The 27,810-nt window shown below is 33.2% G+C and overlaps 3 protein-coding genes across 4 annotated transcripts in view; all 3 read right to left on the reverse strand.

Moving 5' to 3' along the window:
- The window catches only part of LOC127855616 (uncharacterized), a 156,653-nt gene that overhangs the window by 53,917 nt on the left and 74,926 nt on the right, over nt 1-27,810 (reverse strand). The gene's annotated exons all lie outside the window — the stretch shown is intronic.
- The window catches only part of LOC127855617 (uncharacterized), an 83,787-nt gene continuing 66,254 nt past the window's right edge, over nt 10,278-27,810 (reverse strand). The window contains exon 10 of one of the 2 annotated variants that reach the window (XM_052391365.1): nt 10,278-10,756. In XM_052391365.1, coding sequence (XP_052247325.1) covers nt 10,633-10,756 — 124 coding nt within the window. In that variant the 3' untranslated portion in view covers nt 10,278-10,632. Of the gene's footprint in view, nt 10,878-27,810 lie in introns of both variants that reach the window. The other variant, XM_052391364.1, reaches the window with a different exon arrangement.
- On the reverse strand, nt 23,713-25,136 carry LOC127855618 (uncharacterized). The gene is made up of 3 exons (XM_052391366.1): nt 24,984-25,136; nt 24,251-24,460; nt 23,713-23,847 (listed from the first exon to the last, which is right to left on the reverse strand). Exons 1-3 carry the CDS (start codon nt 25,042-25,044, stop codon nt 23,747-23,749), a joined length of 372 nt encoding a protein of 123 aa, XP_052247326.1. The 5' UTR covers nt 25,045-25,136; the 3' UTR covers nt 23,713-23,746.

A 27,810-nucleotide genomic window follows, 5' to 3' on the forward strand; every position in this document is an offset into this window, starting at 1 on the left:
AATATTATTTGAATATATGACAATTATTTAGAAAATTGTCATTCAACCAAAATGTGAACAAGTCCCTTTTAATGAATGTAGAATAATGTAATAATGTTGAATAATTTATATTTAGATACGGATGGAGTTTTGACTGTAGTTTAATTAAACTTTATTAACAAAATGAATATTAATTTTTATTTTTGTGTCGTGGTTTTAAATATAAATTTGGATGTATATTTTTATCGCACAACAAAACTGTGTACAATTTAGACCGAACATTTTCTAATTTGCTACGTGTAGCTGTTTTAGATAATTTGTTAAATAAAACTTTCTTACTCGCAATCTTTATCATGACATCCTTCTATAAGTGTTCGTTTTATTTCAGTAGCTGATTGAACTCATGGGATCGACCCCCCTCCCCTCAAAATAATTTTTTATATTTTTTTCTCCTAATTGATTACATATGGTTCATAAAAATGTGAAATATATAATTAAGGTTATCCCACCTGTTGTCACAATCTGTGTTTATTGTATATCGTTGCCTGTGGAACATAATTTAGACTTGTGTTCTGTTCATAATTATATTAATCGCCTTAAAAAATCTGAGAAAAAAAACAGTTATTTCTGTGACCCCTTTTCCTAGGAATGGTCGGATTCTTGTATTACGCACTTGATGTACCAAGCCGGCGCCATTTGGTTTATTGTGATTGCTGTTTCATACACAGCTTACATATTTATAATAATAATAATAATTATAATAATAATAATAACAATATTTATTATTATTAAGAAATAATTTTATTTGTGTTTAACTCAACATTTATAATGGTTATTTATTCACCGTTTGATATGAAATGAAGATACTGTGTTTTTATCTGTTGACGCCGATTGTTGTTGATATTTTCAGTGTATTATGTAATGATCATGAAATATGCTTTTTATTTGCTGTTTCCTCTGTTTTTTGTCTATATATAGTTGAGTATGAATACTCAATTCAGTGTGTACATTAACACACAACACTCTCACGAGTAATTTATTATTATCTTTTTTTACGGAATTTTTTCGCGCATGTATAAATGTTTTATATTGATCACGATGAGCTGTTTATGCTTAAGTTAATAAAATATTTGTTCTGTTCTGTTCTGTTTATTAAAACCATGAGAAAAATAAACGGCGGACCAGGCCGAGTTTAAGAACTGTTAGGAAGATCTGGGCGATCAACTGTGTTAGATTTGTCTTACATTATATCAATAACACTGTCAATAGTGCTAGTGGTCATTGTTTTGTCATTATATCTATTACAAAAAAATCGTATTCAAGCGAAGATCTTTGCTAACCTCTTTCATTTGAGCAACGCCTCGGCTGATCCGTGCTTGTACGTGTTCTGGTTCCGACAATCCAAGATGGAGGTTCTACAACTGATCCCCATTTGTATGCCGAGGTTTAAACCACGTGTTGACAGAATGCGGATATAAATATTTAACATAGTAACATATGAACCTTCTCAATAAAATTTAATTATCTGCCAGTATGTGTCTCAATGAAAGAACTTCATAAATTTAAAATAAAACTTAGCTGAAAAGTTATATTTAAAAATTCGCGATGAGAAAACGCGAGTATGCATTTCAAAGACCTATTAAAAAGTCCTGTACTACATGACTAGAACCTTCAATACAATAAATTATTCACGTGTGAGCAAATGCAATACATGTATTTAGATTGGACGGTTGATTACAAGATACTGTTCTGTTATGTTTCTTCCGATACCGTTATTCTCGAGATACCGTTACGTCACATATATTACAAAAATAACAGCACGTGCGAAATTTGTATTGTCCGAAAACTACGCCATTTTTGTTGGACCTCGTCTTTCTAAGAAAATACAGAAGAAAAGATGCGTCATTAGCAGGTATAATGCTGAAAATAATCATATTTATACTTAATTATAACAAACAATATGTAAATTCTTACCCTTTGAACCAAATTTACTTTAAAATCCGCTAGGGAATTATGTTGTCGTTTGTTTACACAAAAGGGAAGTAACTCACAAAATAGGACAGTATTTTTAGGCGCTTAAAAGTATAGGTAATGTCAGGAAGTCTACGCTAAACCATGTTCACATATGTGCATAAAAATCAATTAAAATCCAATTTTTAAATTTAAACCTTTTATTGGTTGCACTGAATTATCACTGAAATCCGTTTCCTTGAGGTGTTGTCAAATCATTTCCGGGTATTACCGGAACATAGTGCAGATCTAATGGACAAACATATTGTGTTATGTCTGAGCCACGAATGACAATTTAAGTCAAATAGTTTCACATTATTTCAACTGAATTGTGTGCTAGAAAAAAAACTGTCGAGTCCGTGCCATTCAGCGAACCAGATTGTTGAGTTTATGAGCAGATATTTATAACTTCAATTAAAGGGGATCGAACATCGAATCTATTGATCGAAAATTCAGCATGCGCCATACGAGCTTCTAATGAAACACATTTAAGAATTTAGGTAGCATTAATTTTGCCTTTTTGCCCTTCCCCCAAAAGTACAATGCTGGAAAACGAAAGTACAATCCAGAAAGCCTGCTTCTTGCTTACAATGCAGTTAAAGAAAAGGGTGTCCGACTCAGACCACTCAGACACCAGCAAGATCACGCCCAGCAGTCCACTACCATCCACGAGTGGTCTTCAAATAAATCGACCCGATGTTGCCATGGAGACGGCCACCGATGATGATGAGCTGGAGGACACAGTACCGTGCTGCTTTGCAAGCAGATTACACATCCAGACTTAAGTATCCATCCACATTTGAAGATCGTCAACTGGGCACAGTGTGATAAATGCGACGGTTGGGTACATCTAGCTTTCTGCACAACCGTACGTGTCGTCAGACGTCAGTCGGAGTTTGTGTGCCCAATATGCGAGGATAAACAAACAAATCAGCAAAAAATTCACATTAAAGTTTTATTTATGTTTTAAATCTCGTTATCATATCTGTTACTGTTACTGCTTGAAACCTTTTTACATTATACAATTTAATAGATTAACGAGATTTTCAAGTACATACGTTGAATACATTTGAAACTGAGTTTTTACAACTGGATTAACTTTCAGGAGCCGACCCGTAGCGAGTGAGTCATTGTTTGTGACGTCAGCATTTGGCCAATGAAAAGAACGGTATTGAGAGAAGCGCTTGCTGTACGCAGATCGTCACGGTCGAGTACAGTCAGGTAGAGGTCACATATTTTAACGTTGATGTTGATGTTATTTTGGTTTTTAAATTAAAGTTGAATGTTTTCCCATATTTTGTTGCGATTTAATAACTTGTGAGTTGAAACTATAGCTCAAAGCATCCATTGTAATGTCTAAGAGGAATGGTATCTAAAGAACAGAGCATAATGCTATTTGAATGAAATATGTAAACATTTGTAAAACTTGAAAAGTCTTAAATAATGAGCTTTTGAACTTTATATAGTTCAACGGTATACTGTTCTGTCATTGGACTTCGCGTATTGCTAAAACATTGACGTACCTCACAAACTAGGTCACAATGAAAATGCAAAACCGGAACGTGAGGTAATATGATGACATGAACAATTGCCATATTATCAACGTCCTCAACGTCCTGATGCACCCAACAAATTGCAAGGCGGATACAACTTTGCAGTTGTGGTGACTGTTGGAATAGGAAATAGAAACACACGAATGGCATCATTTAAATGTTCAGAAACGTCTTTCTGTGTGTGTGTTGTTAATTGCATCAACGAATACACTCAAAACAGGCGGCAGTGAATTATGAATGATAAACGGTTAAAATTTCAGATTAAGCAGTTTGGTGAAAAAAGCAGCAAAGCAGGGTTTCCTTTGTTAAGATCAAAGTTATTTTGAACTCCACAGACTACGAAACTATAATAAGAATAAAATCAAACAAAATTGTTTGTTTGTAAGTTATATCGCTTAACGTATTCTATGGGAATTAGCACTTGTTAGGGTGTCAACGTCGACAGATTTTAGTAATCAATAAAGAATATGAAAAACAACATTTTTTTATTTCCTTATTCTCGCCATCGCATTTAAATTCGTTGTAAAATTACTTCCGTAAAAATATACAACAGTTCTGTATCTGGTCGGAATATGATAAATTATTTTGTTGAAGTCCGTCACGTTGACTGAAAAACGACGGATTCCGCAACTTCGAACATCTAAAATATCAGATATATTCATTTAAATTTTGACCAAAACAAACTGAGTATGTCAGAATTGAAGAATACTACATACAAAGTGTATTCAGAAATGTCAACTGATACTAAATAGAATTAACAAGAACGAGAATGCATACACATTCATGTAGACTAAATAAATAAGATCTTATATATCAATTAACAGTCGATGTATGATATGAAGAAAAAAGCATGTTCATACTTTTGGTGGCTACCCGTTCTGCATAACGGCTGGAACAAGTCCAACTCATAACAAGACGATATCAACATTCACCATCTTTCAGTTATGACTATTGAGTTGAAAATGTCTGCGATAATAGAAACTTCCTTCCAATGGGTCTTACCTATTGTATATAAATGATGTTGTCACGCTGAAAAACACTTTGGCCACTTTTTTTACATACAAATAGTGTACTTATGGGTCCTTTTATGTTTCTGATATCAATACAGATAATCTACAGCATATCGTCAAACAAGTCGAATATTATTTGTGTTGAAAACAAATTTTCAAGACATTGGATAATACACGATAACAAATAATTATAAAAACACAATGAAGTATTATTTCCAAATATATGCTTACTCTTGTTTGGTCGTGTTTGACTAATTTCTTTACAACAGCTGGAATGTTTTGAAGTAAAAAAAAACCGATGTTTACGATTCTAATATGCCCAAGTTTGAAAATATTGTATCTTCCAAACTGCCACTACGATAACACTGTTTTCTGGGGCGATTGCCTTCTGCAATTCGCCCCATAGGTAACATAATATACGTATACCAACGAACGTAGTCCGTTACTGCATTGAACCACTTTGCATATCCAAATTCTGCATTCGCAGACAAAATAGCTCCGATGAGCGCGTTCCATCCATGGCGACGTCTTTTCACTGTGGCATTATCGCCCGAGTAACACGCAGTCTTTATGGAAGGTGTATACAGCGACGAAATATCGGTTCAATACTGAACTACAATTAACCGATACAGCGCATTAATGTTCTTTCGTTTTAAGAAATCAACTGCGTTCGCGATATGGGCGACAAAATTTAATAACCTCGCGCTACATATTTTACTGTCAAAGTAAACATGTCAATGTTCTCTGCGCTACAAAGTTATTATATTAAAATTCGCCCGAGCTTTTCATGCCAGTTTTGAAATTTTTCCTAACATACGAAATACATGTTGTGGTTGTCACTTTCACAGAAGCTAATTAATTTGCGTTAATGTTTTCCAAGTAATCAAAACAATCTCGTATATGTCCGTCCTAACAGTAGAATATTATCCACATTTATTTTTTGTTCCCATAAAGTCGCAATATGACCTACACTGTGTCAATGTGACTTAAAATCCAGCAAATAAATTAATTGAATATATATATGAATACAAATTGAATCTACATGATGTATAGAAACCTTATGTCACCAGTTCAAATGATCATAATCAAAATTGTATTCACAAACGTTTTGCAGTTATGAATTGACACGTGCGGAAATGACTTGTTTTAAAAGCAGCATTTACTTTTAACCCCAATAGCTAAATCATATATTATGTTGACAGCCTGTCACACTTCCTTAATTTCATCTGTTTTATTCAACAAAGGTGATTGGTTGGCATCACGGTGTATAGTGTATTACGACCACAAAATTTTAGCAAAATCGCCCCACCAGTACTTTCAGTACGTTGATTATATTTGATATAAGCGCTAAAATCAAAAATAAAAGCAGTCCGACATATTATAGGTGTTCTAAAGCATCGTTTCATACTGCCAGACCGAGGCCATATGAACCTGATTTATAAACGATTATAATTTATCATGTCAAACAACAATAATAGCAATTATAATATTGTTAATAATAATAATAATAATAATAATAATAATAATAATAATAATAATAATAATCATCATCATCATCATCATCATCATCATCATCATCATAATCATCATCATCATCATCATCATCATCATCATCAGCATCATCATCATTAACATTATAATTATTATTATTATTATTAATTTATTTATTTTTTGTAAATTATAATAATAATTATTATTATAAGCACACTTATTATTATAATCTTTGAGAAGAGGACAGGGCATTATATCGTCTACGAAAAGTAATTTTTCATTGATGAAAAACTACTAAAAAAATCTCGCAGGCTCGAAGAAAAATAAATTGCTGGCCAATATCTGCAGATCTGATCTCAAACAAGGTAGATTAGACCTTTTTGAGTTGTGCTCAGAACATGGCATCGGTATGTAGATTATCTTTCTAACATTGACATATAAGTATAAATATAGTTTCAATTTGACAAGTGCCTTGCAACACTGATGTAGAATTTTTTATATTGAGAGGATATTTGGTGGATTTGGTTGAATATCGATTTTAATTCACGAGTAGCTAGTTATTCCTTTTTTTAAATTTTATGCTTACACATAATTGTTTTTATTTTTTTTGTTGGAATAATGGCATCGTATCATCCTGAAAACGACGTCATTTCACATTTTTGAAACAGTGAATTTTCAGTTGTAATTCACTGATATGTCTAAATTAATCTCCTTAAAGCATGATATAAAGAACAATAACCTGAGCACCCGGCTAATGTCGAAAGGTGCCTACCTCCATAACATACTCTGATGAGCCTGACACGGGTACATCATCACAACCTGATGCTGATATACACGTGCACAGTTCCTCGCAGGTAAATCATCACAAACTGATGCTGATATGAACGTAGACAGTTCCTCCCAGGTAAATCATCACAAACTGATGCTGATATGAACGTGTACATTTTTTCACAGGTATATCATCACAAACTGATGCTGACATGAACGTGTACAATTCCTCGCAGGTACATCATCACAAACTGATGCTGATATGTACGTGTACAGTTCATCGCAGGTACATAATCACAAACTGATGCTGATATGAACGTGTACAGTTCCTCACAGGTACATCATCACAAGCTGATGCTGACACTAACGTGTACAGTTCCTCGCAGGTAAATTATCACAAACTGATGCTGATATGAACGTGTACAGTTCATCACAGGTACATGTACTGCATCATAAACTGATGCTGATATGAAAGTGTACAGGTCCTCGCAGGTACATCATCACAAACTGATTCTGATATGAACTTGTACAGTTCATCACAGGTACATAATCACAAACTGGTGCTGATATGAACGTGTACAGTTCATAACAGGTACATACTCACAAACTGATGCTGATATGAACGTGTACAGTTCCTCACAGGTACATCATCACAAACTGATGCTGATATGATTGTGCAAAGTTCCTCGCAGGTTCATCATCACAATCTGATGCTGATATAAACGTTTACAGTTCCTCGCAGGTACATCATCACAAACTGATGCTGATATGATCGTGTACAGTTCCTCGCAGGTTCATCAACACAAACTGATGCTGATATGAACGTGTACAATTCCTCGCAGTTACATAATCACAAGCTGATGCTGATATGAACGTGAACAGTTCCTCGCAGGTACATAATCACAAGCTGATGCTGATATGAACGTGAACAGTTCCTCACAGGTACATCATCACAAACTGATGCTGATATGAACGTGAACAGTACATCATCACAAGCTGATGCCTATATGAACGTGTACAGTTCCTCGCAGGTACATCATCACAAACTGATTATGATATGAACATATACAGTTCCTTGCAGGTACATCAGTACAAACTGATGCTGTTATGAACGTGTACATTCCTTGAAAGTACATCATCACAAACTGATGCTGATTTGAACGTGTGCAGTGCATCCTAGGTACATCACCACAAACTGATGCTGATATGAACTCGTTCAATTCGTCGCAGGTACATCATAACAAACTGATGCTGATAAGAACGTATACAGTTCCTTGAAGGTCCATCATCACAAACTGATGCTGATATGAGCGTGTACAGTTCCTAACAGGTACATACACACAAACTGATGCTGATATAAACGTATACAGTTCCTCGCAGTTACATCATCACACACTGATGCTGATATGAACGTGTACAGTTCCTAACAGGTACATACTCACAAACTGATGCTGATTTGAACGTGTGCAGTTCATCGCAGGTACATCATCACAAACTGATGCTGATATGAACGTGTTCAGTTCCTTGCAGGTACATCATCACAAACTGAGTCTGATATAGTAACGTGTACAGTTCAACGCAGGTACATAATCACAAACTGATGCTGATATGAACGTGTACAGTTCCTCGCAGGTACATAATCACAAACTGATGCTGATATAGTAACGTGTACAGATCATCACAGGTACATCATCACAAGCTGATGCTGATATGAACGTGTACAGTTCCTCGCAGGTACATCATCACAAACTGATGCCTACACGAACGTGTACAGTTCTTAAAAGGTACATACTCACAAACTGATATGTATTACCATTTTCAGCTAAGGAGACCAGGAACTTAAGCAGATATACAAAATAAGCACATTTCATTTAGGCTCAAGCGGCCATTTTAGAAACAGGGCGAACTTGTAAATAATTTTGGCAGAGGACCACCCAATCAACATTTGTGTGATAATATTTTTCTAATCAAACTTAATGGTCAGAAAAAAAAACTGGTATTTAGACAAAATTCAATGTTGACTTATGACGGTCATATTGTGCTGTGAAGCGGAACCAGGTCCACTCAAAGAACATTTATGTAAATGTTTATTACGATTGGCTAAATGTGTCTTTGACAGGAGAAGAAAACATAACTGTAATGCAAAATGCTACCGGCATCTAAACAATCGATTTTTTGCCAATCTATACAACGCAAGTTTTCGTTGTAGAATCCGGCTAAAAATATAATGCCTATCATTTTAGTTGCAAAAATCATCTTAAAATTTACGATTTTTTCTGCTCATATTTTAATATATGCTTACAAATATCCGCGAACTTTCCCTCGTTATTTCGACACTTCTTTTCGATCGTCCGTTTATCTGGATTTATATAGGGTACATTAAATGAATGGCGTATGTACGCTTCGGTCCTCCAATCAAACGCCTGCTCATTCGTGAAATCCTTGCTAATTTCGTTTTTAATGGCGTCTTACAAATAGATAGTCTTATGACAAAGACTGTGTGACATAGTCTTTAAAACATAATGAACGTACACAACTCCATTTTAGTGTTCATAGCGATTTATTTCTATTGATTTAGTTCTAACAGAAAGTTTTCCAATGTTCGTAAAATATTCTTAAATAAAAGCTCAATGTAACGGCATATGGCATGACAATAACACATTGTATGACCGCAATATCTAGCCGTGCGCGTGGTACTGACTTTTCAAGTGTACAATTTCCGACGGGATCTTGTGCAAAACCACGTGCCCAAGGGTTGCGAAGTAATATGATATAGGCGACGGACGTGTACGGATGTCAGCCCGCCATTTACATGAAATTATACAACAATCAATGGATCGCCTGCATACCAAAGACATGTCTTATAAGAGAGATCAGCAATGAGTAATTAACTTTTTGCCTTCTTCTCGTTTAGTTTGACGTTATTTATAAGGTAGCATCTGTATTGGCCATCTGACATCGTTCTAAAACATGTATCTGTTAATTCATTCATAAGCTGGGCTCTTTGTATGTAAGATATTGCTTAAACATATGCAACTTATTCAAATTATGTTAACTCTTAGAATTCGGAGCTAAATGGATGTATGATATACCAAACAAAACAAAAAAGCAATGCCAATAAGACAAACGAAACACACAAACAGTTGAACGAAACATGGTCGGTGCTCTGTGAAAAGGGGGGTTTAATGCATGTGCGTAAAGTGTTGTCCCAGATTAGCCTGTGCAGTCCACACATGCTAATAAGGAACGACATTCTCCGATTAAACAAGATTTTTGATAAGAAGAGACTGTCTTGAAACGAAACAATATCATCAAAGCGGAAAGTGTCGTCCATGATTAGCCTGTGCGGACTGCACAGGCTAATGTGGTGCGACACTTTACGCACATGCATTAAATCCCCTTTTCACAGATCACGCCCCATATATACAGCGGAGCGACGAGGTGAGCATAATCGTTCAACCCGATGACAACGTAGACTCAGTGCCGTTAAAGCAATAAACCATCGTCGCCTAATTTCACTCGACAAAAAAATCAAGATATTCCCATTACATTTTACATAAAATTTGACCAAACAAACACGACATTGAACTATTTACAGACAAACAAAGTACATAGACGAATTTAAATAATTCATTATACGATGCGATTATGAGACATTTTTTAACAATTGTGTTGATACACAAATGGAATAACACATCCCATAAAACGTACTTTTAAAACACAGATCTATATGCTTTGCAACCATTTAGTTTTAACGTATTGATGATAATTGTATTGTTAATCAGCCGTCGATTTGTCCCTTCAATTAGACGGATTCTTGGTTATGTAAGAAACCGCACTCCATATTCACGTACGAGCATGACGGAGTTAGCGTTTGTGTTCAAGGCGTTGTCAAACCACTGGTACAGAGAGCATGTTTTCGTTGACGGGTTGTACTGTGCTGACCTACATCTTGGCGCCATCTGGCGGTCACAGTGCGCGGCGCATTTCATCACTGACGTCAAACTGTTGATGACCTTCAGTGAAGTGCCTATGGGTTTGTGAGATGACAGACGCCGGAAGGTCTCTATGGAAGGATAAGAACGTGATGTTTAGTTCCCCCGAAGATGAAAACTAACAAGTTCGTGCACTGGTAGTATTGCTTGTCCACCCCTCCCCTAAGAATTGTGTTTACGCAACATTGAGGCATTGGCCTTCGATGTTGAGAAAATGACATTGTTTTAATTATTTGTTGAATCAAACAACAGAAATATTAATGTCCTCGATTGATAGATGAATTTTCTTTCAAGTCAATTTAACACAAATTAATGCATGTGTAAACGGTCATGTTTATAATAAAATATGCTATTTTATAGATAAAAATATCCTTAGTACGCATTTGAGCTTGAACATTTCGCAGTGAACGTCAAATTTGACAATGAATGTCGTGTAATTTTGTTAGTTTTTCGTTAAGTTTTATTTAAACCTGCGTTGCAATAAATTTTTTTGCATGACAAACGTTATTCGACATGGCTTAGTTTGTTGCTTTCGGGTGCAAAGATCGTCCGGATAATTTCAGATATGGTAATTATGGTCTGGGTCTCCAAAATATTGAAATCATCAAAAATGTGACGCGTGCTTATCAATTATATTTCTTCAACTTATAAGAAATTACAAAACACTATTTGAACTTACTTATACTGATATTTAAGCCAAATAACATAATGTTTTCTACATAGAATAGTTACATTTTTTAAGACAACAAGAATAATATGAATTTTATTAATATGTTTTCTAATACCATTCAGTATGTTATATTGAAATATTCACAATAAATTACAATATGCTTGTGGTTGTGTGCATTAATAATAATTATTAGCATTGATTTTATAATAATTAACAGTTTTGCATTTCTAAGTAATACTAATTATCCGAATAAAAATTGTATTTTAACTTTAATTTGTATTTTAAAATTCCATAAATCAATTCAGAATTCTTGCAAGTATCATTTCTGTGTCGATAATTTTGATGTACAACATAGCCATTTTCAACGCGATTGTAGAATTACAATCAACCATATCAAAATATATTAAATGTGTTTTGTTACCGGCATTGCATAAAGCAAAATCAAACAATTATGTATTCCCAACACGATGGTAATCTTGAGCATCGGCAAACGCTTTCCGAGTCAGAATAAGAAAATAATGTTTACTGAAAACCAATAAATTCCGTCTCATACATGTACGGTTCAACAGAAAATTATTCACTATCATATTCCATTTTCATATTTTTTTTTCTTACGAAAGTTGCAAGAAATTTCACGTCACAAATGATCATTGTCGGCTCGGGTACTACTGAAGTGTTCCCTGGGTACTCTTAATTATACTTAAGTGTACCACGGGTACGGAAAATATACTTAAACGGTCCCGGCCAGACTGTTTCCGAGTTGAATTCCCACCAAAAATCCGATATCGTAAAACACGCCACGGAATACGATTGTTTTAAAAGAAAACCCACCTTAACCTGCAATATAAGCAATTTCGCAAAATATTGACAAAATATGAACATAATTAATATGAAAAAAGCCGACAACGACCAATTTAGCGTTAGAATTCCCGGGTACGTTTTAGTACATTTTACCTCCAAAAGTTTCATTAGAATCCCTTCAATACTTTTCGAGTAACACTCAACACAACGGGCGTTCAGACTAAATAATGGAAGGATCGACGGTTTTACGGAAGGAAGGAAGGGCGGAAGATGTCTGGTTTAACGATTTATTCAATACGTCAAATAGCTAACTATTTAGAAAGCAGATCGTTTCAACAATTAAAAAGTAATTATTTTAGATTCGGTTCACCAAGTTAGTATGCCAGCCCTTAAAGCGATTTAGGAACGGCATATGCTCTTCATTCCAAAATACAATAGTTAGAAATACCATATTAAAGAAAATGATCTATATAAAAATAGCTTTTATTAAGTGAATCTGGGTATTGGTGTCCGAGTCCTTTAAATGGCCCAGAATTTGGGATTTTAGGATTTTGAGGTTCATCGCATGCGCGAACAAAAATAGGAAAACTAAGGCAATTAAAAAACAACAACACGTGTTCTTACCTGTGTCATCCGGCAGAAAACCGATAACCAACACCTCGCATAAGCTGAGTGCTTTAAAAGGCGTTCATCGTGTGACTTTGATCCAGCGTGCAAACATGTCCTCGGTGAAAGTTGCACTGTCACCGGCAACACCAGATTGATAATTGACTAACGTGTATGCGTTTCTCTCTCTAGCGAAATATACCTCGACGTCTTGCAAACGTCCGACTGTGATGCACACAAAAGTAAATGACAAAAATTGATCTTTAATTTTAGCAACGCACACATTAAATGTGTATGTCAAAAAAAGAAACAAACGCATCGCATTACTATATCCTCCTAAAGGAATGTATTGAATATCACTACAAGTTTCTTAAAAATAATTTTATGCACAGTTTATAAAAATTATAAGCGACAAAAATCCTCCAAAAAACAATACTATATATATAGTATAAATAGTATATAAATATATGTTATTTTACATGGTAAAGTGGTGTTATGTCGGAAAATGTTTGCATCGAGGTATTCTTGGAACAATTTATATTTCTGCGCGGATGTTGAACAAAATATGTTGTACTGTTAAAATATACATTTCCAATTTGTATATTATGTTTACCTTGTATGTTTTCTTTCCCGTGCAGCTTCACTGCATCTATTTCGACCCACGAGTTTGATATTGAGTGTCCACCTCGATGCGAATATGATTCGTGAAACATTCGGTCGTCTGGTAAAAAAGTCAAATACAAGTACAATATTGTAAGAAGTTAAACTATTACCAACTCTAAGATCAGAAAGCAGACGGTGGGCTGCATTTATATCGTGTCATTATTCCGGTGTTGAGTCACTTTTCGGTAATTTGACAAATCGTCTATTTATCCGTAAAGGTCATCACTATTATATATGGTGTAACCTATGGTAAGGTATATTTATGAGTTATAACCTCATATAACGTCCAAATTGATAGGGCCATTGAACAAGTCTGTACTGCAATGTCCCTTTAAAGAGTTGATAAACCAACAAAAAATCTAATTGTTAAGGAAATTGAACCGAATACCGCATCGTTCAATGCAAACACTCTACACTTATTCAATATTCTACCGAAAGGCTTTAAAACTATCTTACAAAGCAACGCAGGCGATATTACACGTGTTTTACGTCGGTATGATATTGCGGTATATTTTCATCGGAAAAGGTATCGATCATACAAATCGTTTGCAAATGATAATATATAAATTGTCTAACTTACAAGTGTTGATGTTATGACGAAAATAAACGTATTTTATTTTCCTTTTATGATCTTTAAATATTTGTTAATATCTCACCGGAACCACAAAGTAATAAAATAAAACGAAATGTCGTCATTTTATTGTTTTGGGTGCAATCTTCGCAGAAGTGTCTGCTTTTATATAATCAAGACACCAAAAGCAGTGCAATATCGTTTTATATCATTTACATTTTTGCAGTCTACATTTTTACAAACACGGATCCCCCTGGCTTAAAATATGCTTCATCCAAATTTACGGTAGGGTACATAAATTTTTAACATTTAAACGGTTTTATGGATTTTTTTTATAGCCTAATGGAAATTACTTAAGCAAAATTCGCTAATTTGTAGCCATTTGCTTTTAGGTGAATAGCAGAGAAGGCACTGACCGCATTTGATGAAATATAGCACCAACAATTATCTACATAAAAATAAACACTGCGTACCAAAAGGGGCGGACTGAAAATGCGGGCGTTCTGTATATGACTTGCGGCCCCTGACCACAGAACGATCCACTGCCCTGATTGACGCCCCTTGATTGACGTCACGCCCCCAGAATTCCACGTCTCGTAGATGTCAACTTTAGAAACGTAAACTTTCGTCGTAAACATCACCTGAAATAAGACTAACTTGTCTAAGTACATGTATATGCAGAGCTTCATTTGAATCAAATATGAATACTTTTGCGTTTAATGCGAAATTCACTGATTAACGTTTTGTGAAGTGACGATATTGTTTGTAACAGTTTTCGAAAGACAAGCAAGCACTACGCACCATTATTATGCAATCATTAGAGATTGATAAATACAATTGAACATGAATCAAAGAAGACGATCATTTAAAAAAACACAGATACATAGTTTTGAAGTATATCATGGGTACAGTCCGAACATATAACGTTAATATACGTAACCAAACGTACAAACGTCAATGTTTTAAGTGACACAATACCCTGGGAATACTTTCAGAAATGAAGAGCGAAATATTAAATTTTATGAATAAAATACTTTTTTCGTAAATACCCTGGTTAGTACATTAGGGGTCAGACATCACATGCTAGATTTTAAATATACGGACAATTGTTCGTCGTTCTTCATTGAACTACGTTTATTCTTAAAGCCAAACCATAATGCATATGCATTGCAAGTATAAATATATAATTTCGCATAATTTCGGTTTTACAAATGAAGTCTACAATTTCTTAAAATATTCAACCTTAAATGATGCACGATCGTTTTAGGCATTTGTTTGGACGTTTCAGGCATTTGATTAGAAAGATTCAAACTATTCAAATTTGTTCATATTGTCATAAAAAATATAAATAAAGATTGTGGTATTCGAAGGCTTACTATGTAAAAATGTGTGTTTTTACGAATCGCCATACCGGCAATAAATGCAATCGGTGTGTTGTTGATTTTGTCTTTTAAATACATACATACTGATACATGCACGTAATTTTAAAATATAAACTCTTTCATTATATTGACACTTTAAACAAAAAATACAGACGTGAAACACATAATATAAATTCAGGGGTAATACCAGTTGAAAATATATGTATTAGTTTTGGAATTGTGTTACATGGTATAATTTTTAGACATAAAATATAAATAGTTATTTTGTGTTCTTGATAATGTACAAACGCGCATGGCCTTTAAATATCTAAAAGACAGCTTTATCATAATAAAATGTGAATACGATTTTATTTCCAACAGTCAGAAAAGATCATAATTGGTTATTTGAAACGAAAATAATAATTAATTGTTTCATTTATAACTGGAAGAATCTTTTATTATTTAATTAACCCATACACTTTAAATGTATTGTGCACTTGTCTGATGTTTATATGTAAATTTTGTTGTTGTCGTTTTTAACTTGTAAAGTATATTTTTTGTAAATTTTGGGAGTAATTTATTACTCATACAAGCAAACAAAATACATTTTATGAAATTGAGTATAAATTAAGTCCGCAAGTAAATTTTAGTTTGTGTTATCTTTCAAGACAAAGAAAATAATGTACCGCACAGTGGACACGATCTAACACCGTATATTCATACAATAATGTTTATAGTTGCGTTGCTGGCCCATGTAATTGCTTCGCATACATACATATGTACCAGTCACTTACAAAAGCAGCACATACCTCAATGTACTCATTTCCGATCCCCTCACCCTTTGGAGACCATGTCCCTTCTATATCACCATAGTTCGGGTATACATTAGCTGCTCCAATCATCTCACGGGCGGTCCATCTTATAATGCAAATTACAAATAGGATTCGTAGCAATCCACTGGTCCAAAGGCACAACAAGCCGAAAATCTTATTATATAAACAAATATTATGGTAGGCTTTAATTTTTGGCCCAAATACATTATTAGCTAACACTGTTTCTATGGAAGCCACTATTGTGGTTGATTGCCATTCGCTGGTCCAAAGATAAAACAAGCCGCGTTCCTATTGAAAACAACACTTATGGTAAATATAAAGGAAATCATTATATATAATAAGTTGTAATTTGCTGGTCAGAAGACACTAATAAACGAAGAAAAAGTCAGCTTCAACACCAGGTGAGCAGTAAATAGAAACAGGTCCTTTGTTATTGGCACTGACCAATCAACATACGGTTTACCACAACACAAAATTCACAAACTGATCTCTTAATAAGGAAAGTTGCAATTATTACAAATCCAATTCCGATTGCCCTCACGCTATCTTTAACTCGATAATACCAGTAATTCGTCACAATTCGATGTTTGTAAGACGTAACGTGCAGACCGTCTATATCAAAAGCATGATTAATGATACGTCGTTTTAATGCGCTATTGGAATCTCAACACAACACCGAAAATCTAATAACGTAAATAACTAGTTGCGGTACGTCAAAGTTCTTTAGTGATAAGACATCATAAGTGGCAAATGAAGATTACAACCACACACACATGATGCGTAATCGAACTAGATTTATGCAATCACTATGATAATGCTTACCCTGGTTCTCGCGTATATTCAGTGGAAAAACTTGCAATCGAAGAAACCCACTGATCAATATCAGGTGCTACGACGTAATCTGTAATACCGAACCAAAAATATAAAAGATAAACTTCTCAAATGTATAATGTAGGAGGGACGGCAAATAGTGTAAAAACAAACATCAAATTGTGAGTGAAGACCTTAACACGAATAATATTTCAGGTGAAAGATAACAACTTGAAACAAACTATTGAGATGACAAATTTTTCGCCTAATTGACGCTTTACCACATACATGTGTACGCATGTTTTCTTGATAAACTATATCCGTACATCGGTTGTACGGACATTTGTTTCTACGCTATTTTTGAGAAAATTGCTTACTACGTTTTTTTGACAGCCCAAACATTGTTTTACAAGCATATTTGACACGCTGAACCTTTGTTTGTACGTTATGTTTACAAACTGGACATACTGGGAAGCCCGGATAAATTTATTTTATATAAAGATTACTGATTAGAAATTGCGAGAATATGTGCCCCTTTTTGTGAATGAATATCTTTGGCGTCTCGCGAATGTTTGCTGATTGTTTTGTAACGAGGTCATTTCGACTGTAATTAGGTGCTCCCATATTTCCATTTAGTTTCATCAGTGTCGCATAAATAGTTATATTGATATGTGCGTATTATGGCTCATCAGTAAATGATAATTAATTAAATGATGAGCAAATGCATGCACTATAGAAGGCGCCTTTTAGGCTTGGAACTTTTTTAATCAGATTTTTTCGAGGACATTAGCATTTTCATTTGCCAGACATGATGCATTTGTTTTCATTATTTATACAAAATGCAGTTTTCTTACGTAGGCTTTGTATGAAATAATATCATAAAAAACACTTTTGTGTACGTTTAAATTATTATTTTTTCTCGACAATGGGTGTGCAAGGGTCGAGGTAAAAGCGGAAAGTGTCGTCCTTGATTAGCCTGTGCGAACTGCAAAGGCTAATTTGGGACAACACTTTACTTACATGCATTAAACCCCATTTTCACAGAGCGAGGTTCAAATATTTGTTTAGGAATACCATTGGATATGATAAGTTCTGAAAACACCTTCCAAATAATTTGAAATATGTAACGTCTTAAATTTTTCTATAACGAAAACTATTAAAATATAAAACTTACAATTCGCTGCTTTTAGAGATGGCATAATTTTGCTTATTTCACAATTATAAATAAACATTATTTTTATCAACAGACATGAACGAATATTTTAAAGAGCTTTACGTAAAGCAAGCATTTAGTTTGAACATATTTATTTCTTTTGGCAAACACAGTGTACATCAAGTAATTTACAATACAATCAGTATAAGAAAAGGATTGAAACGAAAGAAATAAATCTTATATAGTTTCTCTCCTTATATTTCGGCTCTAAACTAATTGACACGTTAACATTCCCTCTAAATATGTAAAATTGTTTCACTTTTGTTTTGACAAAATACAATTGGCAGATATGGTTTATTAGTTGTTAGTTTGCGAACATCTAATGTAGTGCTACATTTTGCAAGTCGGTCTGCTGTTAACTACGCTCAGCTGGATAACCACCGCATCTGCCGCATCCGCGTGAGGTGGAGATGTATAAGTTATGCAAGAGGTTTGAGTTTTTAAACAATATTCATTCACAAATTGAAACATTATGTGAATATCGTGTTAAATGGAATATTTTTGAACGTAGCGCATATAGAAAAGAATCAATAAACAATGTTCGTATTATTAGTGTAGCGGAAGAGATTGTTTATGAATTGTCAAAATAGTCCACTATTTGCAAGGTCTTAATGACGTAGTATTTTTGCATTCATAATCTGAGGCTATTAATAGATCCGTTCAGCATTTGCCGGTTCGTAATTACCTCCCTTGTATGACAAGAACAGAGATATCTTGTTTTACATTGTTTTCAGCGTTGTCAATTGAATCAACATAAGCACGAACATATTTTTACTTACACGATTAAAAATTATGTATAATTTTGTAATGCAATTTTGAAATTCGGTTGATAATGCTGATAAAGCAGCGATATTCTTTATGTCTCTAATATGTTATCGCGATGCCGAAACATTCAAACAAACGTTTTGTGACTGAAATACATCCTCTTCAGAAACGTCGACATTGATAAAATAGAACGAACTATTACCTTAGTTTATGTTTCATGAAAGAAAATAATATGTTTCCAAATCGACAAAGTATGAACACTTTCCTGACATTTATATTTTGCATTAACTAATGGACACTCATACCTTGCTTTGGTAACAATTGTTCATTTGTATTAATTGAAAGCAAACCGCATCTATTGCAACATCTATGATTTTGTTAAAAGGCTATTTGTTTGAATAGAAATTGTACATTATTTTACCCAATTGTGCATTTATTTAATGTGTAAAATATCAGCAAATATGAATGTTATGAAACAGAATTTTAAGCAACAGATGAATGACCAAAACTATGCTGCCCAGTTTTACACAGCAACACCAGTATCAGACTCAAAACCGGATTACAAGTCCATTACATTACAATATCACTCTAGAAGAAGCCAATTGTAAATTGTTTTGTTAATTGATTTGTTTTAAAACATTTGGAAATAAAACATTTATGATAATACAATACATATATTAATACACAGTTTTAATCAATAGAATGAAAACACATAAAAAATTTTAACCACTTTGTGGAATTAACGAAACTGATTTTAATGTTCCAAAAATTATAGGTGAATTTGATATCCACTTGTAATTTGATCCTCATACAATTTCAGCCAAACAGGATCTGCTGTGTGCCTAAATGTCCATTACTGGCTAAGGAATGATAGAAGGTCACGGGCTGCCCAGCTGTCATACATTTTCAGCCAAGGATGATCGACTTAGAGGTGTTTGTTTGAATAAAATATCATAATGGGGGAAATCATATGGAACATGCAATATAGAAAATATTTGTAGGTCATTCTGGTTTCTGTGTTTCGGACAATTAAGTGGTATTCGCTATTCCAACATCATTCAGTTGATGTTATGGTGATTGCAACTTTTATTTTATATTAACTGGTTTACATGATACAATTTTCATCATGTTTTAATGCTTTCAAAACCTAAAAAAGAGACATATTTTTGTTATTTCGTCTAAGTTATCTCTATAAAATAAATAAATGGATAAACAATGCACGCACAACTCGACCTGTGCGTTAAGACACACTCTTTATAAATTTGAATTGGTTGTGTTCATTGCAAACGTGCGATATTAAAGCTATTACATAATTTTGAAAACTGAATTGCGTCTAAGAATATTCAATAGGGAACAACGTCTGTGCCTTCTACGCTTTGATAATATTTTAAAGACGTACGCAGCAGTTTAGTTTTACGCGAATTTGATTTGACTGTAACAACGGTTGCGCAATAAATGTATGCTTTTTCGGATATTCGAATTTAAACGGGATGCATATTCAATAAGAGAATGATACCAAGAGATAAAGTATTATGAATTTTAGAAAATTTATAGCCCCTAAATGACATAATAAGAATCGAACATCATCCCTACGACCACACAAACCTTTTTTATCGCGTAATTGTAACAACAAGCATGAATCTCGTTACTGAAAAACAGTCAATACTTCCTTATAACTGAACATGTTTGTGTCGCAAGTAAGATTTGATTTAAACTGAAAGCTTTCCTTCAAATTAAGCGATTTGTTTTTGAATCATCATTTATTTAAAACATGCCATCATAATATATGTGATATATATACACTATAATCAAAATCGTTATGTACGTTTTACATGTTTGCTACGGTTTAAAATAAATCGGACACACTTGTATAACTATAATTTCTCAAACAACGGCTTCAGATATCAACTTATATGTAGTGTTGTTTTAAATAATTTACTACAAAGAATATCTGATCAATTAAAATTATTCATCCACGACGATATGTTACGTCTAAATCATATGCGGATGTTGTTGCATCTTGCCGAACGTTCATATAGTAATGCTTGAATAATATTAATTTTTGTTCGCTTGATTTATTTCTCTCTGACCAATATGATTTGAACAAATCTTATTTTTTGTTTTTATGGTAAGCAATTGATTTAACAAAAACATTGATGTACACAAAGTCATTTACAGGCTGGTCAATCGTAAATCAAAGTATTTGAACATGCGCTGGTATCACACGTGCAATCAATGTATAATACACACAAACCGTCAGATAAAACGAATGCTATGTAATCTAAAACTATCTACCTAACTATGGTTAAATCTTTATTTTTATTTGTGTGACGCGCTGAAATACTTAAGCACGACATGTAATCAAGTGTAGCATCGGGGAATTTGATAACTCCCGTATTTTGGAATGGGAAAACTACATCATTTAAACTACAAATATATAATGGATTCTCAATAAGATATATTCTTCCAACATTTTATAGAACAATTACCCGCATTATATTGAGCAAACAGGATCTGAGATTTAATTAAGTACATTATCAGTTGTGATGTGTTGGAACTTAGCATTTATTGTTTGACTGCGAGTTGAATTTTGAATTGTAATTGTGAACAAAAGAGCCTGGTGACTAAGTTAATATCCCCCTTCGTCCGCCCGTCTGTCACAAACAAAATCCATGTGGCGTGGATATCAATCCAACGAATTTGTATGTAAACATGAATCTGTTTTCTTATTTCTTTTTGATAATTCACGAGTCATTTGGATAACTTGGGATGAAATCTTTATGCGTAAAGATATTAAAAATTGAAAGTAAGACATTAAATATTTTTTTAATTTTACAAATAATTTTGTTCATATACATTTGATGTTTTATGATATAAAATAACATTTTAATCATAATTATAAATGAACACAGATAATTATATTATTTTCAGCAGTTGTCTCACGTGTGTGCTCAGTTTTGTTATTAAAGGCATATTTGCGAAGTGAACTCACACGTTGAAATAGTCAATTATTTCAAAGCTCAATAAAACAAATAAGAACAACCGTCACCCTCGATTATCGTTTCATTTTAATATCAGCAAAAGATGGACCTAGCAAACATTTTGCTATATGTAATAATAAATATACCCCCTCTTCTTCGAAGGTTGGGCATAAAAAAGTAAAACTACAGCGTACGTTCTTAAAATGTATTCTGTACTTAAGAATATGTGAGTCGTTGTAGATTTAAAAATAACAAAATACTGATTTCAGTATTATTACATTACAGTGGCGTATCAACAACTAATAGATTATTATAGTTTTAAAAACTCATTATAGAAAACGAATTTCATGTAGGTAGCGAATTATTTTTTTTCATATACGTCATAATTGCCTTCTGTAGAATTTCTATTCACATGCAAACTTCATTGTAGTATGTTAACGTTTTCCTAAATAAAAATGTAATATTTGTGTTGGATTAGGTTTTTATCGCACACGAACTGTAAAGATACAATTGTGTTTCATGTTCATTTTCCTAGCAATTCCAATAATATGGTACTGCGTTTTTATACAATGGCATACAAATGATATGCGGTGATTTTGTAAAGTCATGTCAAGAATCACAATTAATACCGTTGATACCCCCTTTAAGTGTATTGTATACATATGGTTTTTTATTGAATAGTTAATTAACCTAATGTAATGATCTCGATACACATCATTTATAATGTGTATGTTCATTATAATATTCAAATCTACATTTGCATACAACAACACATTAGTAAAATCATGTCAGGATTTACAAAAAACTACTTATATGCCCCTTTGAATGTATGAAATAATCTTGTTGTTTGTTTGGTTCCGTATACACTTACATTTGTTTGATACACATAATTTGTGTTTTCACTAATATTTAAATCAACTATTGCACTGGCATACATAAAACATTTGTCAAGTCGTGTCAAGAATTACAACTAATATGTCGATATGCCCCTTTAAATGTTTATTATACATCTTGTTTTTTGTTGGCTACACTATTAACCTACTTTACTGATCTAGCTACACATTATTAATTAATTGTGTTTTATTGAAATTAAAAAATACTTTTGAATTCGCATACATTAGTAGGTTGGTCAAGTTTTGTAAAGAATTACACTTAATACATTTGATATGCCCCTTTAATATATGGTATACATCTTGCTTTAACTTCTGTACTTTATCATTCTACTTTCACTCATCTTGCTACACATAATTTGTGTTTTCATTTACATTTCATTTACATTTAAATCTACGTTTTAATTGGCATACAGCAATACAGTATGTGCTTTCACCTGCACCATGTACATGGTTTCCACTGTGTTTTTAAATTGCATTTTAATACATGCAGTGTTTGATTAACGTTGGCATGGTTGCAGGCTTGCACGCTTTTCAAACACATGTGCCTAATGAACAATTGATAAAACTCGACTTTTATTACATGCAATTCGTTTTATAACAACGGAAGCATCATTAAGTGATTAATCATTTGACTGCTATCTGGATAGTAATTGAACTTCTAAACACCTGACATAACAATCAAAATCTAAATTACCAACGCAAATATATCGATTTTTTACAAAGATAAATATTTTATTATGTCAATTTTTTCTTTATCCTTTACTTTGCCATTTTCACTTATTAAGTAATTCTTTTTTCCATATAATTATATGTGTGAAGGTTTCCAAACGGCTTCGGCAGGTTTCGTTCATTTTGAATCCATTCAGCTCTCGATCTAATAACAAACCATTTGCCATCATAAATCTAATTAAAATGGGCCGTTTAATTATAAAAATGCTGATTGTTTATTTCAGTGAGTGATTTGGAAGCTTTTGAAGTTGGACTTAAATTTGTTTTATACGTACACGTTAAGGAGCGACAAAATATAGCTTTACTGTACATTCCATTACATTAAGTATCGAGAAAAAGCCGAACGTATATTGTGAATTTAATGCTTTAATATTTTATATCAGACTTTTGATCATAATTAAAAATGGACCATTAATTGTTTTTCAGCTTCGTTTATTATTTTAAATTAATATTGATTTATAAGTCAATATCAAACATCAGATTATGTTGAATACATAAGTTAGCATAAAGAATTCACAAACACGGGAACACTACAGTATTATACTTACCTAGTCTATTTATTATTTTCACTTGATTTATCACATAGAGGTCTCCCAAATCGACCTCCCAAGACGCGTCCTCAGACACGGTCCTTGTGCAACCAGAGTCCGCATAAGAAAATGCCTGGAAACTAGACCCGTCCACAGCCAATGATGCATCTCCTCCGATATGCGTGTCGGTTTGGGTTGCAGCCTTATTCAATGCCAAATTAGTAAAGGCTGAACAGAAAGGAAACATTTTGCAAAACGACGACATAACTATAACAAAGCTAACTCACAAGTAAATAAAAATAGATCGCGCTGACATTTTGATTGTTATCGGTTGAATGTGCAAGGATTTGAAGTATGTGGAGTGTATGTATTGTGCAACCACGAGCAACTAGTTCCTTTTGAAAATAAAATCATAATTGATCATCTCAATCATTTCTTGACAAGTACCTGCTGGTAAAGAAGATGTATTTACATGCATTGACACGAACGGTTAATACAAAATGTAGTGAGTATATTTTATATGTGTTTATAGTATAATGTGCAATCACAAACCATATAATGCATACACTTAAAATCATACTGACAACTGACTCTGTATTTTGAATGTTATGATGTATCCGTGTTCATAAACTCGCGTTTATCCAAATAACATAAATCAAATACAACACTGCTTTTTACAAGAATAAAAAGTTGTTTTGAATATGATTATAATCATGATTCATAATAATAGCTGTATGTATCAACGAGTTACCTGCATTTAACGAATGAAGACACGTTAATGTAATTATGAGAATAACAACAGTTCTGTCCATAGTGGGGAGTCTTTAACGTGATGCTCCCTCTATTCTGAAATACACACAATTAAGTATGTTATGTATAACTAAATGTAAACACCCTAATTAAAAAGAACTGTTCTTCTACTTGTAACATGAATACTATTAAATCATTTAATTTCCTATAATAATGCTAATACTAATACTAATACTTATACTTATACTACTACTACTACTACTACTACTACTACTACTACTACTACTTCTACTACTACTACTACTACTACTACTACTACTACTACTACTACTTCTACTACTACTACTACTACTACTACTACTACTACTACTACTACTTCTACTACTACTACTACTACTACTACGACTACTACTACTACTACTACTACTACTACTACTACTACTACTACTACTACTACTACTAAACTATATAGTTAACTGTTAAACCGTGGTTTAAGAAAATAATGTGCACTTTGTCTTTCAAAGTCTTGAACCCGGTTTAAGACAATAATGTGCAATTCGCTTGCCATACATTATTCACAGTTTTCACGAAACGCTTCACAAATAATACAAAGGGATGACAGTACAATGGATTGTGTTATATTTTTAATGAGAATAATATCGACAAATTGTGTATAAAAAATAGGACCTTAATATTTTAGACATGCTTTCACATGCCATACCCTGTTTCCCATGTAATATAACCATTACATATATTTTTATATTACACATGTGTAATATACGTTTTAAGTTTTTTCATTGGCCTAGTTTCGTTTATTGACCAATCGCATTTTGTTATTTTGCTGAAATGACGTCACGAAATGTAAACAACATTCGGGATTAATCATTATGTTTGCGTTATTATTTATTTAATTTGCTCATTTAAAAGCATGTGATAAAAAGATCTGACACTCGTTGTCATATCATACCATATTTTATTAAACTCGTCCAAGAAATTCGTTAATAAGCTCGCCAAAGGCTCGCTTACTAACACAATTCCGGAACTCTTTTGATAAAATATGGAATGATATGACAACTCATGCCAGATCCTATATGTATCAAATGAAGAGTTCATCGGCATACGAGCATTAACTGGTTTAAGTTATTTATAAAAAAAGTTTGATTTTAACACAACTCACTTACAACTTGTATTAGAACTGCATAAGACATCGACGATAAAAGCTGGTATACGTGGCAAGCCGGTTTATTGAACTGTAGAGATTATTCCTGTTTCCATTAAAAGAAGCTACCTCATCCACAATTTCGTGTAATTTTCCGATGACGACAAAACTGTTTATATTAAAGGCTACATTTTTTTTATACTTTAGGACATGTTACTTTATAGCTTTTCGGAAATGCTATTAGATTGAAGAACAAACAAATACGGATGGATATGTATAATACTTAACATAAGAATAATAATAAAAATGTAGTTAAAATAAAATAAATAAATAAACATAATAATAAAAATAATAAAAAATAAGAATAAATAAAAGAATTAATAATACTAATAATAATAATAATAAACTAGATTGTAGGCTTTCCATTAAAAGCACTATTTGGTTAATTATGTTTAATTGTCGGTTTTGGAGAACGTATGTAGGTTAATATTTATATAATCCATAATTTCACACATCTGTGAAAACTACACTATTTAAAGTTACATTTGAAGTGAGAAGAAAATGTTATGTGCACGGGTTCAGTATCATGGTAAAAAAAGTTTTAATTTCATATCTAACGCTGCTTTGAATTAAAATCTTTCACCGAAAATTTGAGCAACAAGACCTTAATGTAAGTGAAGGATATCTTTACTCTCACGCCCGTTATGAATGAGATAATATGTTTCACAAGCGTGTACAATAATTAGTGTTTGTTATAAAATAACCGTATAGTACGATATTGTAAACAGTATGCGGAAAACATATTGTAAAATGTGGAACGAAGACGATTACTAATTTTACTCTACTTGCCTAATAATTTTGTGTGACAATATATATCAATTAACAAATATCCTCTTTAGCCGTCGAAAGAGAAGGTAAAAGAAACCGGAAATTAACGCCGTAACCAGAATGTTTACTATCCAACGAAACACTCGAACTGCTGGTAATAAAAAATATCGTTTACTACGCTAGAAATAAGATTTTTATCCTTAACTGTTTTTCTATTCCAATATCGCTTAATTATATCGCTTATTAGCGAACTAAAACCCTTTTCTTTTGCTCTCTCGATCTATGGTCACAATTTCGCCGCACGAGATAGACAAAGGCAACCTACATTTCGTCGCCTTGATAAGGAGTGTTAAAGGCGTTTATCTCTTCGGATCATTCTTAATGGGCATAATACAAAAGTAAACATTCTGCAAGATACGTTTCTTTATGACACGAAAAAGGGCGTATCGAGCAAAAAACACGGAGCTCCGGTCTCTTTGAAATGGTGGTTATATTGAAATTGAAAATGCACAGGCAACTGAATTAAATTTCTGTTAAATGCAAAATATTGTGCAAATTGCATTCTAATTATGTGTACTTAGAATAGTGCGCTGAACTTGAAGTGTTTACATATTGGGCCGGAATAGGATATATAGATACTATGACCTCAAATGCGACAGCATTGAGCGCGCATTTATTTACGAGACAGTAGTTTAAATATTTATTTTACAAATTTGGCCATTTGACAAATTGATGTGGCACACGCGTTGAGTAGATAATTGATTTCGTGCTTATGATATGACTAAATGCATACAACTATCCCTTGTGCTGGGCAAATACGAATACAATATGTGTTCTGTTC

The sequence above is a fragment of the Dreissena polymorpha genome, chromosome 13 (assembly GCF_020536995.1).
Source record: "Dreissena polymorpha isolate Duluth1 chromosome 13, UMN_Dpol_1.0, whole genome shotgun sequence".
In the NCBI taxonomy this organism is placed as follows: domain Eukaryota; kingdom Metazoa; phylum Mollusca; class Bivalvia; order Myida; family Dreissenidae; genus Dreissena; species Dreissena polymorpha.

Excerpts from the sequence above, each read along its gene's own strand:
- LOC127855618 (XM_052391366.1), bottom strand. The coding sequence starts at position 25,044 with ATGGACAGAACTGTTGTTATTCTCATAATTACATTAACGTGTCTTCAT. Across the intron at positions 24,461-24,983 it reads TCTTCATTCGTTAAATGCAG|CCTTTACTAATTTGGCATTG; the intron begins GTAACTCGTTGA and ends CTTTCTGTTCAG. Across the intron at positions 23,848-24,250 it reads GAAAATAATAAATAGACTAG|ATCGAGAGCTGAATGGATTC; the intron begins GTAAGTATAATA and ends GTTTGTTATTAG.